This window comes from Amblyomma maculatum, chromosome 10 (genome assembly GCF_055883805.1).
Source record: "Amblyomma maculatum isolate TAMU_Amacu chromosome 10, ASM5588380v1, whole genome shotgun sequence".
Lineage (NCBI taxonomy): Eukaryota > Metazoa > Arthropoda > Arachnida > Ixodida > Ixodidae > Amblyomma > Amblyomma maculatum.
Window position 1 is genome coordinate 154347356 of NC_139353.1, and position 17416 is coordinate 154364771.

At 50.9% G+C, this 17416-nt stretch overlaps 1 protein-coding gene across 1 annotated transcript in view; it reads left to right on the top strand.

The window, feature by feature from the left end:
* The first annotated feature begins 3855 nt into the window (after nucleotides 1-3855).
* Nucleotides 3856-17416, top strand: part of LOC146177744 (uncharacterized) — a 36432-nt gene continuing 22871 nt past the window's right edge. Inside the window, exons 1-2 of the mRNA XM_084581629.1 lie at nucleotides 3856-3878; nucleotides 8635-9751. Coding sequence (XP_084437755.1) covers nucleotides 3856-3878; nucleotides 8635-9751 — 1140 coding nt within the window. The remainder of the gene's footprint in view (nucleotides 3879-8634; nucleotides 9752-17416) is intronic.

Sequence of the window (17416 nt, forward strand, 5' to 3'; positions counted from 1 at the left end):
CGAAGTAACAAAGCCTTTAGAATACGTAGCTAATGTGTCACTCAGCGACAGCCTGTTGTTCTGGCTCCTGTCTGCGCTTTGGTTTCAAAACTTGATATCAGAGCGACAAGTTCAACTCCCAGCTGTTCTTGATTTACTGATTCGAGGCATGATCAGACCTACAAGCTCGACTGTTTTTAATTTACTGATGGACACACCGCACATGCCGTTACAGAAATGACTGTGTCTGTATCTCACGGAAAGAGAAGAAAGCATTTGAAGTGGAATTGTTTTAGTACGTGAAGATTTTGCACTGAATAAACAAACCCCAGCTGCACATTCTTAAATGCATATGCTAGTTGTGCAATAAAAATTTAGGTACTCCTGCCAGCAAATTTTCGCCGTATATAAAGTTTAAATTAGACTAGAAAACGTCGCAAAAGCGTTTTGGAAAAGAAAGCTCCATATCTAACAATTGCACTTCCTAATTGATCCAAATGTCTTAGCGTTGCTATCGAAACCTCTCTTTGCTATTGCTGCTCAAAGTTTTCTCTCAGTTTGTTTTTAAATTACCCATTTGTCAATGAAATATTGGTTTTTTAATGTCCAAAATATTTATCCTCCACTGCACTCGTCTGGTACGTCACAGCGATGTTTTGCTTACTTAATCTGCAAATTAGGGTCAATTAGGCGAGGCTTGCGTCACATTTTTACCTTGGTAACAAGCAGATCTTTTGGGCACACAATTGAACTTTAGAATACCAGTGTTTCAATTCATAGCTCGAACCTGTTGTCTGAAAACTGCCGAGAGTAAGATTTCTCAGAGCACCAATCACTTAAAGGCAGTACAAATCATGCATTAGAGTTGATGCACAATATTGCGACCAGTGTCACTTGTCTTGTGTTTCGCAAAACCTTGCTTTAAAATACCGAAGTAACAAAGCCTTTAGAATACGTAGCTAATGTGTCACTCAGCGACAGCCTGTTGTTCTGGCTCCTGTCTGCGCTTTGGTTTCAAAACTTGATATCAGAGCGACAAGTTCAACTCCCAGCTGTTCTTGATTTACTGATTCGAGGCATGATCAGACCTACAAGCTCGACTGTTTTTAATTTACTGATGGACACACCGCACATGCCGTTACAGAAATGACTGTGTCTGTATCTCACGGAAAGAGAAGAAAGCATTTGAAGTGGAATTGTTTTAGTACGTGAAGATTTTGCACTGAATAAACAAACCCCAGCTGCACATTCTTAAATGCATATGCTAGTTGTGCAATAAAAATTTAGGTACTCCTGCCAGCAAATTTTCGCCGTATATAAAGTTTAAATTAGACTAGAAAACGTCGCAAAAGCGTTTTGGAAAAGAAAGCTCCATATCTAACAATTGCACTTCCTAATTGATCCAAATGTCTTAGCGTTGCTATCGAAACCTCTCTTTGCTATTGCTGCTCAAAGTTTTCTCTCAGTTTGTTTTTAAATTACCCATTTGTCAATGAAATATTGGTTTTTTAATGTCCAAAATATTTATCCTCCACTGCACTCGTCTGGTACGTCACAGCGATGTTTTGCTTACTTAATCTGCAAATTAGGGTCAATTAGGCGAGGCTTGCGTCACATTTTTACCTTGGTAACAAGCAGATCTTTTGGGCAGACAATTGAACTTTAGAATACCAGTGTTTCAATTCATAGCTCGAACCTGTTGTCTGAAAACTGCCGAGAGTAAGATTTCTCAGAGCACCAATCACTTAAAGGCAGTACAAATCATGCATTAGAGTTGATGCACAATATTGCGACCAGTGTCACTTGTCTTGTGTTTCGCAAAACGTTCTTATCAGTTTTGTAATCGCTATATATAGCTTGCATTATTTCCCATGCATGATGACGAGAAACGTTTCGCCTCAAATGTGAGCGCGTGCAAGGTGTTTCTCTTTTCTAGTTTTGTAGATAATTTACCACCCTTCTCTAGATTTTAGTAAAATCAACATCTTCAATTTCGTTCATTGCTCTTCACTACTTGCAGATTTTTGCTGGCAATTAAATCTGGTAAGGTTTACTTACAGCTTCTGTCAATAATCAGTAGGTCTCTCGAGCTTCGCCTTAAGAGTAGACGCTATAGCTCCTTTACGACGACTTTTTCATTAAGTGATTTTAAAGAAACTTTATTTACAATAATATTGTAAAAATAAGTACACGCGACAACACACGGAAGTCGATAAGCGCTACAACAAGTTCACTAGAGGTCACTAAAACACGCTCGGCACCAACAACAGTTCGTGGCCTGCGTGTGTGCCTGGCAGTCAGGCCACGAACTGTCGTTGGTGCCAAGCGTGTTTTAGTGACAATTGGAGAGGATACTTTGCGACAGAGATTCGAACTGAACACATACACTAGCGCAGCAGGCACCGTCAAAAAGGAGGGGAGAGGGCGCAGTTAAATGCGGGAACGTTTGCAGAGTGTGATGCTTGGGGAAGAAATGTTTTTGGCCTAATATACAAACGTTGGGGGGGCGAAGCCCCCTGCATAGCGCTCGGATGCTCCTTACTGCGAGGAAACAAAAGGAAGTTTATGAAGTACAAGGCAAAAGAAGTCCTTTGGCTGCAATCCTTCTTATGTCACTAGAGATGATACGGAACTGGTATTGAGTGGAAATGCTGGCCATAAGTCTTCCAGTAAGCTTTGCGACATTCTCTGATGGGGGATGAAGGAAGGTGGAGGGCGTTTAGGAATAATAATAATAATAATAATTGGTTCACAGGAAAGGAAAGGCGCAGTAACTGTCACGCTTACCTGAACCGCGCCGTAAGGGAAGGGAGAAAGGTGGGATTGAAAGTGGGAAGAGAGAAAGGGGAGCCGTAGTGGAGGGCTACGGAGTAATTTCGACCACTGATTCGCCATAAAGTCTGCATGAGGAGGAGAACTGGTCTGGGTATCGGGCGTTGAGCATTATGGGGCATGTGCAGTTCGAGTTTGTAGCCATCACCAGTGTGCAGTCAAATAACGAAGGTTTGATCTTGGAAGGGGCGGCAGATTTTCTGTAGAGACGAAAAGGAAGGCGATTGCGTACTGTGGAACGTCAGTTCACGTTGAAACGTTGTCAAAATCTCTGGAGCACTCTAGTGTGGCGTTCATGATAGCCTGAGTTGCCTTTGTACGTTAATCGCTATAAGTGGAACCAGAGACTTTTATTTCAGCGCGGTATTTGTTACAGCAACTTCATATACGTCCAAACCCCCTTTTCAAATAGCCTATAAATCGACAGTTGTCCTTTGTCTTTTCTAAAAAAAAATAGATGGTCTAATTCGTGTTACATCTATATTATTCCACCAAAGGAATGCATGCGTACTGACGCGTGTTCTATAGGCATCAAAAAAGTACAGATTGGGAGGAAACGTCCTTATAATCAAATGTGTGCTTCTGCGCTGTCGCGGATAGCAGCGAATAGCGCCATGTGATAACGAAGTCACAAACCGGTAATGCTGGTTCCATTGACGTGCCACTCACATATGTAATTAATACAAGGTGCACTTCTGATAATTATAGGAGCATGCTAACGTGAGAAAACAGACAAACGTGATAAAAGATACATGAAACGAGACAAAAACCGCATACTTGCAACTCAGAGTTGAAAGTCTGCGCTATTTGTGTCGTGTTGTGTATTTTGTGATCCCGTTTTTCTGTTCTGCAAGTTAGCGCGCTCCTGTGATTATTATGAACAACCAACTAGCCGCATTTAAAGTATCATTGGCACTTCAAATAGTGGCTTGAAGTGGTTACTAATAATAACCACAGCTCAGCGTCTAAGCAACACAGGGGCAGTTGACAACTGGGATATGCAAAAGGAGGGGTCAAGGGGATGCAGGGGTTAACTAGAGGGATATGGGAGAAGCCTTCGCCCTGAAGTGGGTATAGACGAGCGTTAGACCGTGGCGTTAGTGGAGATGCGGCGGCGCTGGCGATAGCAGTGATTTTCGCGGTGTAGGAAAAAGCGTGGGCTTTCTGCATTGGATGCGCGGCGCTTGCTGCGTTTTTAAGCATTATTCCTAATATTCCTGCAATGTGTGGTGTGGTTGGTTGCGCCACAAGGCACAAAAAAGAAAGTGGTACCTGTTTTTACTTGTTTCTTGCGGTCGGATGAAGATGAGAGCGAATGACAGAGGCATTGAGCGCGACAATTGTAGACCCTTCGGTGACGGATTGCCCTGGCAGCTAGCGTGCGTTGCACTTCTGCTCTGAAACGTGATCACTTCGTTTGCAACTCTTAATTGTATATATAGTTGGTTCACAGGAAGGAAAAGGCGCGGTATCTGTCACGCTTGTTTCTGTGGAAACCTGAACCGCGTCGTAGGGGAAAGAAGGTGGGAATGAAAGTGGAAAGGGAGAAAGAGGAGCCGTAGTGGAGGGCTACGGAGTAATTTCGACCAACTGGGGATCTTTAACGTGCGCTGACATCGCACAGCACATGGACGTCTCTTCGTCGCCGGGAAGACTGTGCCTCGGTATGTGCATTACAACTCAGAAATTGTCCTGGTCCGGGCATACAAAAGAACAATTCCGGCATGTGTGAAGTGCGGCACAGTTGGACACCGGGCGGACACATGTCCCAACCCGAATGGTGAAAGCTGCGGCCTGTGTGGCCAAAAAGGGCCGGCAGTGGAGGGGGTGCGGGCTCCTCACGACTGTCAGCCGAAATGTGCGACATGTGGGTTCGGGCACCCAACAAACTCTCCTGAGTGCTCGAGGAAATTCCGCTCGCCCTCTACGGCCAAGCGCTCGGGGCCTGCAGCAACACGGCATTCTGACGGGAAGCCAAAACACTCCGGCGCCACAACCAAAGACATCGCAAAACGTCAGACCAACATCACAGCGAAAAAGCAGCAAGAGTCCCCTGACGGAGGTGGCGCCAAGGGACAGACGCCTCCGCCACCACCGAATGGGGAAAAAGGCCACAAAGCCCATAATAACAAGACGGATGGCACAGCTGATGCTTGGGCCCGTGCCGTGAAAAATGACAAACAGGTGAGTGGCATGGGTGGGGTTGCCTCCTCTCCTCCCCCTCCCTCCCATTCTCACGTTGATATCGAGCTCCAAAAACAGATGGCAGCAATCCGGGCCCAAAATGAGATGCTGCTTACCAAAATTCAAGCTTTAGAAAGCAGATTGGCTTCTAATCCTCCCTGCCCTCCTAGCCCGGAGAACATGGAGAGCGAGCCGGTGGCATCATCACCAGCCTTCCCGGCGGTCCTTGCTGAGATGGAGGCCCGCCTGACTATGAAACTTACCTCAATGATCAGAGCAGCAATGGAGCAGGTCCTGACCAAGGTCATGGAGACTGTTCCGGCTAAGATTTCAAAACATGTCAGTGAAAATGCCCGCCTTCTCCGACGATCGGGACCCCTTCGGGTTGTGTCCTCTCGACTTCCCAAAACAAGCCGTCAAGTCATAGACTCGGACTCCGAGGAAGCTGCCCCTCACCCGGGGACTGAGCTCCATGCCCAGCCTTTGGGTGCTGGCTCTGAGGTAGTCGCTCCCTCCAAATTTATATTTAATCGTAATGATGGCGGGGCCCCCTAAAAGTAGGCGCTTTCAACCTTCAAACTCGGCTTCCCCATTTACAATAACACAGTGGAACTGCAGAGGTTTCCGTGCCCGCTGTAAGCGGACCAACTTTCGTCTTTACCTCGCAACTTTTGAATGCTTACCAGCCGTGGTAGCCCTCCAAGAGCCAGGGATGGGCGCCGCACTCACAAGCTATACGACATTCCAACAAGACCCCTCGACTTGTCTTTGTGTCCACAAAAATTATACAGCTAATCTTGTCGACCTCGACCTCCAAATTGTATATTCTTATGTGATGGTGACTCTCCTCCCTCTCCGCAAGCAGGACCCACCACTTCACATTCTCAATGTATACTGTCCTCCTAAACTGCAACACATTTCTTTTTCAGACCTCTTCAGCCGAGCGCTGAGAGTCGCGGGTCGAGACCCCTCCTGATTGTAGGCGACTTTAACGCCCCCAGTCGGCTTTGGGGCTACCACCGTGAAGAAAAGCGAGGGCGCAGGTTGGCGGAGCTTGCGTCCACGCTGGGCCTCACTCTTCACACTGACCCCGTCCACCCAACCCGACTTGGTAACTCCGTGACAAGGGACACCTGTCCGGACCTCACCTTTACTTATAACATCCAACATGCAGACTGGGTCAACACCGAGGAAACCCTCGGCAGCGACCACTGCATTATCAATACCACAATCAGAACTCGTCCACTCTCTAAACCCACAACACAAGCCCGTCTCCCAGATTGGACGAAATTCAGACAAAATTTCGACAACACAACATCCATTAGAGAGCAAGGGTATACCTCATGGTCCTAGCATTTGGTTTCACACCTTCGCTCCACCGAAACTCAGATTCAGCTTTCAGAGGTGGTATCGGATGTGGGCAACCACCTACTCCACCTCTGGGAAGCTCGGCACTCCCTCGTCCGCCGATGGCGCCGGCAGAAACATAACAGAAACCTTAAAGCTCGAATTGCCGAGCTCACCCAGCGAGCGGCTGAGTATGCGGCCCAGCTCGCCGACTCTAACTGGGTGGATAGGTGCATCACGGCAGCGCGTCAAATGTCCAGCCGAAACACATGGCGCCTCTTTCGCGCCCTCATTGATCCAACTCAGACCCGTAGAGAAACACAAAAACATCTTCAGCGTGTAGTCCACACCTTCTCTGGTAATACTACACAACTCGCGCGCAAACTCAGCGACCGATATTTGTGCAACATACAGGACACCCGTGGGCAGGCGTACTCTTATGCAGGCTCTGAGAACGCTGAGCTTGATCAGCCGTTTAAGCTCCACGACTTACGGGCAGCCCTGGGCAAAATGAAACGTGGCACTGCACCTGGCCGGGACAAAATCACTGTTAAATTACTAGCTAACCTTCCCGACTCAGCTTATACCACTTTATTGGACTACATCAATGCAATATGGCGAGAAGATGCGCCACTCCCCATTGATTGGAAAACCGCTGTGGTCACATTCATACCAAAGGCCGGCAAAGCAATAAACACGGACAACCTTCGCCCCATCTCTCTTACCCCTTGTGTGGGCAAACTTATGGAGACGATGGTGCAGGACCGGTTGTCTGAGTACCTTGAGACACAACATGTCTTCGCGGACATCATGTACGCATTTCGCCCACATAGATCCGCACAGGATGTCTTGCTTCAACTACATCGGGAAGTCCTTGACCCCCTCGAGTGCCCTCATAACGACAGGGTCGTACTTGCCCTGGACCTTAAGGGGGCTTTCGACAATGTAACGCATGATATTAGTCTCACTCATTTAAGTCAAACCAACTGTGGCCACCGTGCCTTCCAATATATCCGCCAATTCCTCACAGACCGCCAATCTTACATCCGCATTCAGGATAACGAACACGGCCCCTTCCCCCTAGGTACCAGGGGAAAGCCGCAAGGCGCAGTGCTTTCTCCCCTGCTATTCAATTTGGCCATGATGCGCCTGCCGGCCCAGCTGGGTGCTGTCGAGGGCGTGCAGCATGCTCTGTACGCCGACGACATCACACTGTGGGCTACACAGGGCTCACTTGGAGACATTGAGGCCAGCCTGCAGCAGGCGGCGACTATAGTAGACCGCTATGCTAGTCGCTGCGGCCTTCAATGCTCCCCACAGAAATCGGAATTTGTGCACATCCGCCCCTCTCCAAAATGCACTACTAAAATTCAACTTACTCTTCAATCAGGTCCAATTCCAGAAACACAAGAAGTCCGAGTACTGGGACTCTTCATTCACCAACACCGCAAGCCAGACACCACATTGGCTAAACTCTGCAAGGTGGGGGACCAGGTGGGCCGCTTGGTCCGCCGGGTTTCCAATAAACGCGGGGGGTTACGAAGCAAGGATGCCTTGCGGCTGGCAAACGCCTTCGTAACCAGTCGAATCCTTTATTCGACTCCATATCTCCTCCTGCGGAAGCAAGATGAGGATGCCCTCGAGGTCATTCTCCGCAAAATCTATAAGCGGGCCCTCGATATTCCGGTGACTACCTCAAACCAGCGCCTCATGGCACTGGGAATGGTGAACACCTTCAGGGAATTGAGGGAAGCGCACCTCACAAATCAATATACGCGTTTGTCGCAGACGCAGTCGGGCCGCCGCCGTCTTGCCCGGCTCCACATCAAACATACGACACTTATGGAAGAACGGGCACGCATTCCAGTGCCGTGGAGATGCGCCCTCCGCGTACGCCCTCTTCCCGCCAAAATGGCACACGAAGACCATGATGGCAGACGCCTGGCGCGGGCGGAAGCCCTGGCACGCCATTATGGTTCTAAGCCCGGCGTTTTTTATGTGGACGCCTCTGGCCCGCACCATGGGGGGTGGTACACGGCCGCAGTCGTCCACGAGGCGAAAACAGTCAACGGTCTTAGCTTCAGGGCCCGCAACATAACTCATGCGGAGGAGGTCGCCATAGCATTGGCTGCTTTCCACTCTGACTCGAAATATATAATTTCCGACTCGCGAGGGGCCTGTCGGAATGTCGAACAGGGCTGGACCCCTTATCTAGCCTACCGAATACTTCAAAATAGCTCCTACATTGGGGACCCCGCTACCCGATATATTATTTGGGCTCCTGCTCATCAGGGGCTGGCTGGAAACGAGGCTGCCGACGCCGCCGCCCGCGCGCTCTCTCTCCGGGAAGCGGCAAATACGGCCACGTCCGCCGCCGCTGCCGAAGGATGATATCAAGATCATCTACCGTCCCAAGGGAGGTATAAAAATCAGCGAAATCCGTGTCGACCAGGCAACGCAAGCCCTCGTCGCGGCCAGCGGAGGAAAGATCAAGGAACAAGACTTCATCATGAGACTCCGGCCCGGTTCGAACATCATGATTGCGAGCACGCCCGACCTGGACATCGCCGACGTGCTCAGGAAGATCGAAAAGCTCACTATAAATGACCAAATCTATGAAACCAACACCTATCCAGCCCTACCGGATGACCTCAAGCGTGCCGTCATCCACGGTGTTATGCCGGGGCAATCACCGGCCCTACTGAAATCTAGGCTCCGGCTTCGATCCCAAGGAGTGGAGATTCGCGAAGCGAGAATGCTGGGCAGGTCGGAAACGGCGCTCATCACTTTCGACGGCCCGTATATCCCGCAGTGGGTCATTTACCGTTCTGGAGAATTCAAGACCTACCCATATCGTCCTACGAGGCAGATCTGCTACGTATGCGGAAAGCGAGGCCACCGTTCGGACGTCTGTCCAACGCCGAACACCAAGCTCTGTAGGACGTGCGGCACACACGACCCACCAGAAGGGCACCAGTGCAAGGCGAAATGCATGGTGTGCCAAGGCGACCACGTCACCAGAGAGTGCCGTCGACGCCTCAAAACTACTGACGAGCTCCGGGGCAGCACGAGCGGCGTCCGGCAGTCCAGGCAACAACACTGGCAGCGGCAGCAGCAGCAGCAACAACAACTGCAGCAGCTGCAGTGGGAGCCCCAGCAGCAATTGCAACAATTGCAGCTGCAGCAGCAGCAGCAGCGGAACCGGAACCTGAGTCAAGAGCGCCGAACCAGGTGGCTGAGCTCGGAGCGGGACCATGGCCGCTCCTCGAGCCAAGGCCGTAGCATAGTGCAAGATCGCAGCCAGAGCCGATCCAGGGAGGACTCTTTCCCGCCGCTAAACCGGTCAACGGCCAAGCTGGAGCAGCGACAGCAGCAGTCGCAGAAGCAACAACAGAAGGGCGGCGTTAAGGTGAGCTGGGGAGCGGGCCCTCCAAACTCACTGTTTACGCACTCGGATCAAAATAATATTACGCGTAACTCGGAAGAGGTTAAAGCTCTGAGAGAGGAGAATGCATATCTCCGTAAAAAAGTCAATGACCTCATTAAAGAGATGCAGGCTCAAAGAACAGGGCAGGTACCGTGGACCCCGATCCCGCCGGCAGAAGTGCAACGACCCCCGTCCGCCTTAGACTTGAGCCCCGAGGAATTAAGAGCTTTGATGCAGCACGTGGAGAATTTCACGGTTCGCATCAAAGAAGAGTTTCGCCAAACTCATGCAAGATTAGATGCTATGTATGTCAAAACCAACCTATTAGAACAGAAAGTCACGTTAATAGAGCAAAACGTTGCGTGGCAGGACCACGTCAAAAGCCAAAATACGCGACGAATAACAAAGAGGCCCGGGACAGGCTCATACAAGAGCGCCGTTTCGTCACTGAAGGCTCCAATTCGAACAACGCCCAAAGCCATGGCTAAACAAACACCACTAGAAATCTGGCAATGGAACTGCAGGGGGTACCGCCAAAAACAGGGACTCCTAATGCAGTTTCTACTCACGCAAGACTCCACACCCGATATAATAGCTTTACAGGAAACTAACACGACACCGACACTCAGGGGATATACGTGCTACGATACCGGACGCACGGCAACCCTGGTGAGCAAAAAGTTGGTAACCATAGCCCATGACCCGATTCCCAACACGAAAATTGAGCACTTAGTGACGGAAATTATTCCCAAAAAGAAGCACAAGGAAAAGAGTGTCTTTCTCGTAAACCTCTATAGCCCGCCTCGCCAGCGGGACGCGAATTTTCATAAACTCTTTCTAGGGGCCAGCAAACTTGCTAAAAGCAACACGCTGCTAATTGTAGGTGACTTTAACGCTCGCGGACAGCAGTGGGGATACCCCACAAATAATCAGAAAGGTATAGAGGTCGAGGATGCGGCGGAAGCGATCCAATGTACCCTCTTAACAGACGAAACTCAACCCACGCGCCTTGGCAATTCTGTCTGCCAGGATACGTGTCCGGACTTAACTTTTGCCAGGGGGGCGAAACATGCAACGTGGGAGAATCTGCTGGAGAATCTAGGCAGTGACCATTATATCTTGAAGATCACAATAACAGCCACCAACATCAAGCGCAAGCTCGGCACGGCCAAGATCACCAACAACTGGCCGGCCTTCCGCAAGGCATGCGCGGACCTGGAAGGGAGGATTACTTCCATAGATGATTGGTGTCAACAACTCAAAGACATCCAGAAGCAGTACACTCAAGAAGTGGATCGCACCGAGCAAACACCAGAGGTGGACCCTCGGCTCCTCAGGCTATGGGAGGCACGCCGAGGGCTCACCAAGCGCTGGAAGAAGCAGCGCTTTAACAGGAAACTCAAGCTGAAGATTGCAGAAGTCACCAAGATAGCGGAGGAGTACGCAGCTCAACTGGCCAGGCAGAGCTGGCAGCAGTTCAGTAGCTCGCTGGACGGCACCCTCAGCACGGCCAAAACGTGGCGTATACTCAAGACCCTTCTCGACCCTATCCAAACCAGGGCCGAAAGCGGGAAAGCTATCCGCAGACTCATCCACACCTTCGAGGGTACGGAGAAGGAACTGTTAGATAAAGTAAAAGAGAAATGCTACGGCACGACCTTGCCTGCAGCATACCCGAAACCATACTTGGGAAGACCGAACACCCACCTGGACAGACCGATCACCAGGGAAGAAGTGTTCGCTGCCATAAAGGTATGCACGCGCAACACGGCGGCGGGTGCAGACAAGATCCATAATGCACTCATACACAACCTCAGCGACGGGGCAGTCGACCAATTGACAACCTTCCTCAACGGGCACTGGGCCGCAGGAACGGTTCCTGAAGAGTGGAAGCATGCAGAGGTCGTAATGATCCCAAAACCGGGTAAGAAACTCCAGATCGAAAACCTCCAACCTATCTCACTCACCTCCTGCCTAGGCAAGCTCTACGAGCGTGTCGTTACTCGGAGGCTCCAAAATTACATGGAGGATGAAGACCTGTACCCCCACAGCATGTTCGGCTTCCGAGCTCACCTCTCCACGCAGGACGTCCTCATACAACTCAAAGAGGAAGTCCTCACCAATGTCCCCAGCGCTGGCGAGAACGCGGTCATGGCCCTTGATATTAAAGGGGCCTTTGACAACGTTAGCCATGCGGCTGTAATGGAAGGACTCGACAACCTCCACTGTGGCGAGAAGATTCACAGCTACGTGAAGGCCTTTCTTTCCAACCGAACTGCAACGGTTGGGCTCGGAGACCTTCGCAGCGATAAATTCTCGACCCCCAACAAAGGCACACCTCAAGGGTCCGTCATCTCGCCACTACTTTTTAATGTGGCTATGATCGGACTCGCTAGACAACTTGAGAAGATCGAAGGCATACAGCACGCCATGTACGCTGACGACTTCACGGTTTGGGTTACCTCCGGATCGCTCGGCCAGAAAGAAGAACGGCTGCAAGCAGCGGCTACCTGCGTAGAAGAATATGTCCATGCACGAGGTCTCGCCTGCTCCACAGAAAAATCCGAACTCTTGCGAGTTCACAAAGGGAAACTCAAAGAAGGGACCCTCAATGTCTCCCTCGAAGGAAAGCTACTTCCCGAACGAGACAAGATACGAGTCTTAGGAATGTGGCTTCAGAACAATCAGCGATGCAGCCATACGCTCGGCCTTCTCAAGCAATCGACCACTCAGGTCGCCAGGATGATCACGCGTGTGTCGCAGAAGCGGAGCGGTATGCGAGAGGGGGATACCCTGCGCCTGGTTCAGAGCCTGGTACTCAGTCGCGTAGGCTACGCCCTCCCGTATTTCAACCTCAACAAAGGAGAAGTGGAAAGTGCAGATGTCATCATCCGCAAAGCTTACAAGACAGCCCTGCACCTACCAATGAACACCTCTAACGCAAAACTGCTAGCTCTTGGCATTCACAACACCTTCGAAGAGATCAAAGAAGCCCAACTGGTCACGCAGATAGCCAGGCTCCAGCAGACTCCTACGGGGCGCTCGCTTCTTAGGCGACTGGGGCTAGGTGCAACTGCGGAAATCGAGAACCGTACTGCGAGCATACCGGACGCAATTCGCCAGACGCTAAAGGTTAGCTCCCTTCCCCGGAACATGGACCCCAACTTGCATGTGGCCCGTAGAGCAGCCCGGGCGAAGTATGCACAACTAAATTTAGCTACAAGATCCACCACGGTATACACGGACGCGGCTTCGTATACAGGAAGCTCACATAATAGCGCCGTGGCGGTAGCTATTGATTCCAACCTAAAGGAACTAGCTAGCGCCTCAGTCAGGGAATGCACGGTAACCGAAGGGGAGGAGCTGGCCGTTGCTCTTGCGGTGGTAGCCGGGTATCGATGCAACACGTCCCTTACCATTCTTACAGATTCTAGAGAAGCGTGCCGTAACTACATGAACGGCCGCATAGGTCGCGCCGCCCTCAGGCTCCTCCATAGCACGACCCCATCAAAAGTCAAACACAACATCTACTGGGTGCCAGGACACACCGGCATAGCGGGGAACGAACGCGCCGATCAGGTAGCTCGAGGGTACACGAGCCGAGCTTCCTCCCAATCGGACGATCTACCCGAGCGAGTCGGCCCTACGTACTCCGACATTCTTAACTACTATAAGGGGGTACGGATCCGCTATCCGCCGCCTCATCGGGATCTAAAACAACAAGAGGCCGTGTACTGGCGAAGACTGCAGACAGGAACATTCCCTAACCTGCATACCCTGAGCAAAATTTACCCGTCACAATATCGAGACACCTGCCCATGGTGTGGTAGCAAACCTTCGCTATACCACATCACGTGGCAATGTAAAAATAACGACAGCTTTCGTAAAGACCCGAGTGCGGAACAGTGGGAGAGCCGGCTCTCCAGCGGCGATTTGGATTGCCAACTAGGTTTAATCCAGCACGGCCAGCGAGCAGCGAAGCTCAGCGGAGCCCTGGAATAGGGGCACCGACCCTGTGAGAAGACGGAAGATGGAACTCTTCCGCTACTAGCACAAGACCCTCGTAGAGAAACTAACGTATTTCCTATCCTATGCTATCCGGGAAGTTTCCTCCTCCTCCCCCTCCGACCAGGACGCTGATCCTAATCCGGCTTATACATTCAAAGATATCGTAAATTACTACCAATCTAGCCACAGCCTTTACCCCCGCCCATGTAAAGGCCTTTCAAAGGCGGAAGAGCGGCTTCTACTCCGCCTCTATACAAACACACTGCTGTGCCCGGCAGCTCTAAAACACTTCGGCCCTGCTTTCTCTGGCAGCTGCCCGCACTGTGGGGTGGTGTCTTCGGACATCTACCACATGGTGTGGGCCTGCCCCTCAAATCCGGCTATCCCCCCTCACCCCAACTCAACCCGGGAGGACTGGGAGGCGACCCTGCTCGGCTGCTCCGACCTGAAGGCCCAACGGGCCTTAGTCGGGCGAGCCCGAGCGGCGGCAGACGCCACTGGGGTCCCGAACTAGGGACCTCCACCTAGTGTTTGTGAGGGTAGGCCCCTTCAGGGTCAGCTCACGCATAACCTCCTGTATTTGTCTTATATAAATGTTTTCTACCATCACCACCTTCGTATCGCCTCCATCGAAACGCAGCCTCCGAGGTCGGGTTCGAATCCGGGCACTCCGGACCGTAGTCGGGCGTCTTACCAACTCTTAATAGCCGTGATTGTTTTTCATACGCGCACGGAATATCACGTTTAAACTTCTTATGGCCTGGTAGTATATACACCAAACATGGACGAGCTGCAGGGATTGGTTATGGCGCCATTCGTCGTGTGGCCGAAAAACAATCGCGGCAATCAACTTTAATTGCCGTGATTGTTTTTCACACGCGCACGGAATATCACCTCTGAACTTCTTATGGCCTGGTAGTATATGAACAAAAACGTGAACGAGCTGCAGGGATTTGTTATTGCGCCATTTGTCGTGTGGCCGAAAAAGAATCACGGCAATCAACTCTTAACTGCCATTATTGTGTTTCATACGCGCACGGAATATCACGTCTAAACTTCTTATTGCCTGTTAATATGTACATCAAAACGTGAACGAGCTGCAGGGAAAAGTAGGCTGTTCTATATCATGCTATAAACAAAAATATTGTAAGTACTGTGAGTGAACGCCACCTGCATCTTAGCGTAATCATCATCGGTTATCGTATCGTGGGAAGAAGACGAAGTTTTGATGAGCATCGGCTGGTCGGTAGCTGCTGCTTCGGCCTATCCGAAATAGAAAAGTGAATTTGCTGGTGCGTCCTTCTTCCCAGCGTCCTCAACGCGGCACCTCCCGGAGCTCCGTTCCGGTCGAGCTCTTGGCGGCACATCAACCGTCATGGCGCAGTCACATCCGCCTGCTCTGTTACCGTTCCGGCGCCTGTCGCTACCGATGTGCATCCGACGGCTGCCCATGCCTCGTCTGCACAGCTGACGTCTCATGGTGAACTTCCTCGTCGCCATTCGACCCAGCCACATGGTGAGTTACCTCACGTTAACGCGACCTTCCTGTTTTCGCCGGTCTCCGCGGTGACGATGTCGAAGACTTGCTACAATTCCATCGGGTGAGCGCTTTTTACTGCTGGGATGCTTCTATGAAGTTACTCAACGTCTGATTTTACCTTAGTGACGTTGCTAAGATGGGGCCCTCAACCATAAAGACGTCATTCCTGACTGGCTTCAGTTCGCGAGGCACATCCGCGAGATCTTCAGAACTGTTGGTGCTGGTACGGCCTCTTTCCAAAAGAAGCTAGAGACCGGTGTGCAGCTTCCAGGAAAAACATACACATCCTGTATTGAGGACGTACTCGCCCTTTGCCGGCGAGTCAACAATGCTATGGTCTAAGCTGAACGTGCTGGCCATATTTTAAAAGGAATTGGCTCTTTTGCCTACGCAGCTCTAGCTGTCCAGAATTGCGTCACGGTGGAAGACATTCGTGCCGCTTGCCAGCGACTTGACTACCTACACTTGAGCCGGCTCAGCTATTACCTGGGATCGAGCCAAACTCCCGAAGCTGATCTGCGCACCATGATCCGCTCTATTATACGCGAAGAGCTACACAATAATATTTCGTCAATGCCTGCTTTCTTACAGCCACATGTGTAATCTCCTGAGTTACGTGGCATTATCAAGGAAGAGCTTGCTTCATTTTATCTTCCCATGGCTACAGAACCACCAGCCTCTCCATACGTTCCAACGTATGCAGAAGTCACTGCGGCACCTTCTCCTTGCCCTCCTGCCCATCACGCGCCTGTGGCACGCAGCCTAGCCGCTCTATCCCCACGACAGCGGTTTATGGTAATTAGCGACTTCTCCCACCTCGTCCAGTATGTTTCTACTGCGACATCCGCGGTCATGTTACACGCGTCTGTCGCCGGCGATTACGATATGAGCGTACGAGCTACAGGTACGTTCGATGTGACGACGCTTACCAGCTTCCTCCTGGACAGTAGTACACCGATAATGACCTCCGTCGCTTTTCCTCTCCGTCGACGTCCCCTTACCGGTCTACGACAGCACGGCCGCTACGTCGTCGCCTCTTCGCCCTCCATCTTCAGCTTCTGCCCGCCACACGGAAAACTAACCTGTGCAGTTTCCGTAGTAAAACCGCACCGCCTGCCGTCCCTCCAATTCCTCCTCTGCTCCCATCCAACATGTTGACTGTATTTGTGGAAGGAAATGCACTGGAAGCTTTAATTGATGCAGGCGCAGCTGTTTCTATCATGAAGCTTGACTTGTGTTTAAAACTGCAAAAAATGCGCGCATCTCGCACTTGTCCTTCTTTACGTGCTGCAAATGGACAGAATATTCACCCTTGTGGAGCTTGCACAGCCCGAGTCACCATTTATGGCATCTTGCTCTTTATTGAGTTTGCTGTCCTACCCTCCTGTGTCCATCAACTTATCTTCGGCTGAGAGTTTCTTGAAAACGCCTCAGCAGTTATTACGTGTGCCCCTCCCACTATCGAGGTCACTGAATGCAACATTTTTGCAGATAGAAAATCACCTTCCTCCCACTTAGTTATGCTTGCCGATCACGTCCTCTATCTGGGAAACGAAGGTATTCTATCTGTGACATGGCGGCGTCCTGATTACACCCAGCCTTAGTCTCCTCTTAAAAGGTATTATCATCATCGTGTCCCTTCTTCGCTTCTCCAGTGGTTCTTCTCTTCTCGCCGCCTTCAGCGCCACAACAGAGCCCATTCTTCTGCGAAGCGGCTCTACTGTTGCATCAGTTGCTTCCGCCCAGCCTGTCACTCTTCTTCCCATTTCCGCCTCCGATCGCTCTGATTCATCCCCTGCCTCACTCAGTGCAGCGCTTCGCCACACGATCAGCAAGCAGACCAAGCAAAACGCATTGCTCGCTGTATTGAACCAGCACGCAGACTCGGTCGATGTCAATTCCGGCGCACTGGGCCAAACCACTGCAGCAACGCATCGCATCCACACCAAAGGATCAGGCATAGTTAAAAACCAGTCCATATCGTGTCTTCACCGGAGCGCAAGGGTATTCAGGAAAATGTTGCTGACATACTTGCACGCAACATCATACGCCCATCGTCCAATTCCTGGTCATCGCCTGTTGTGCTAGTGCAAAAAAAG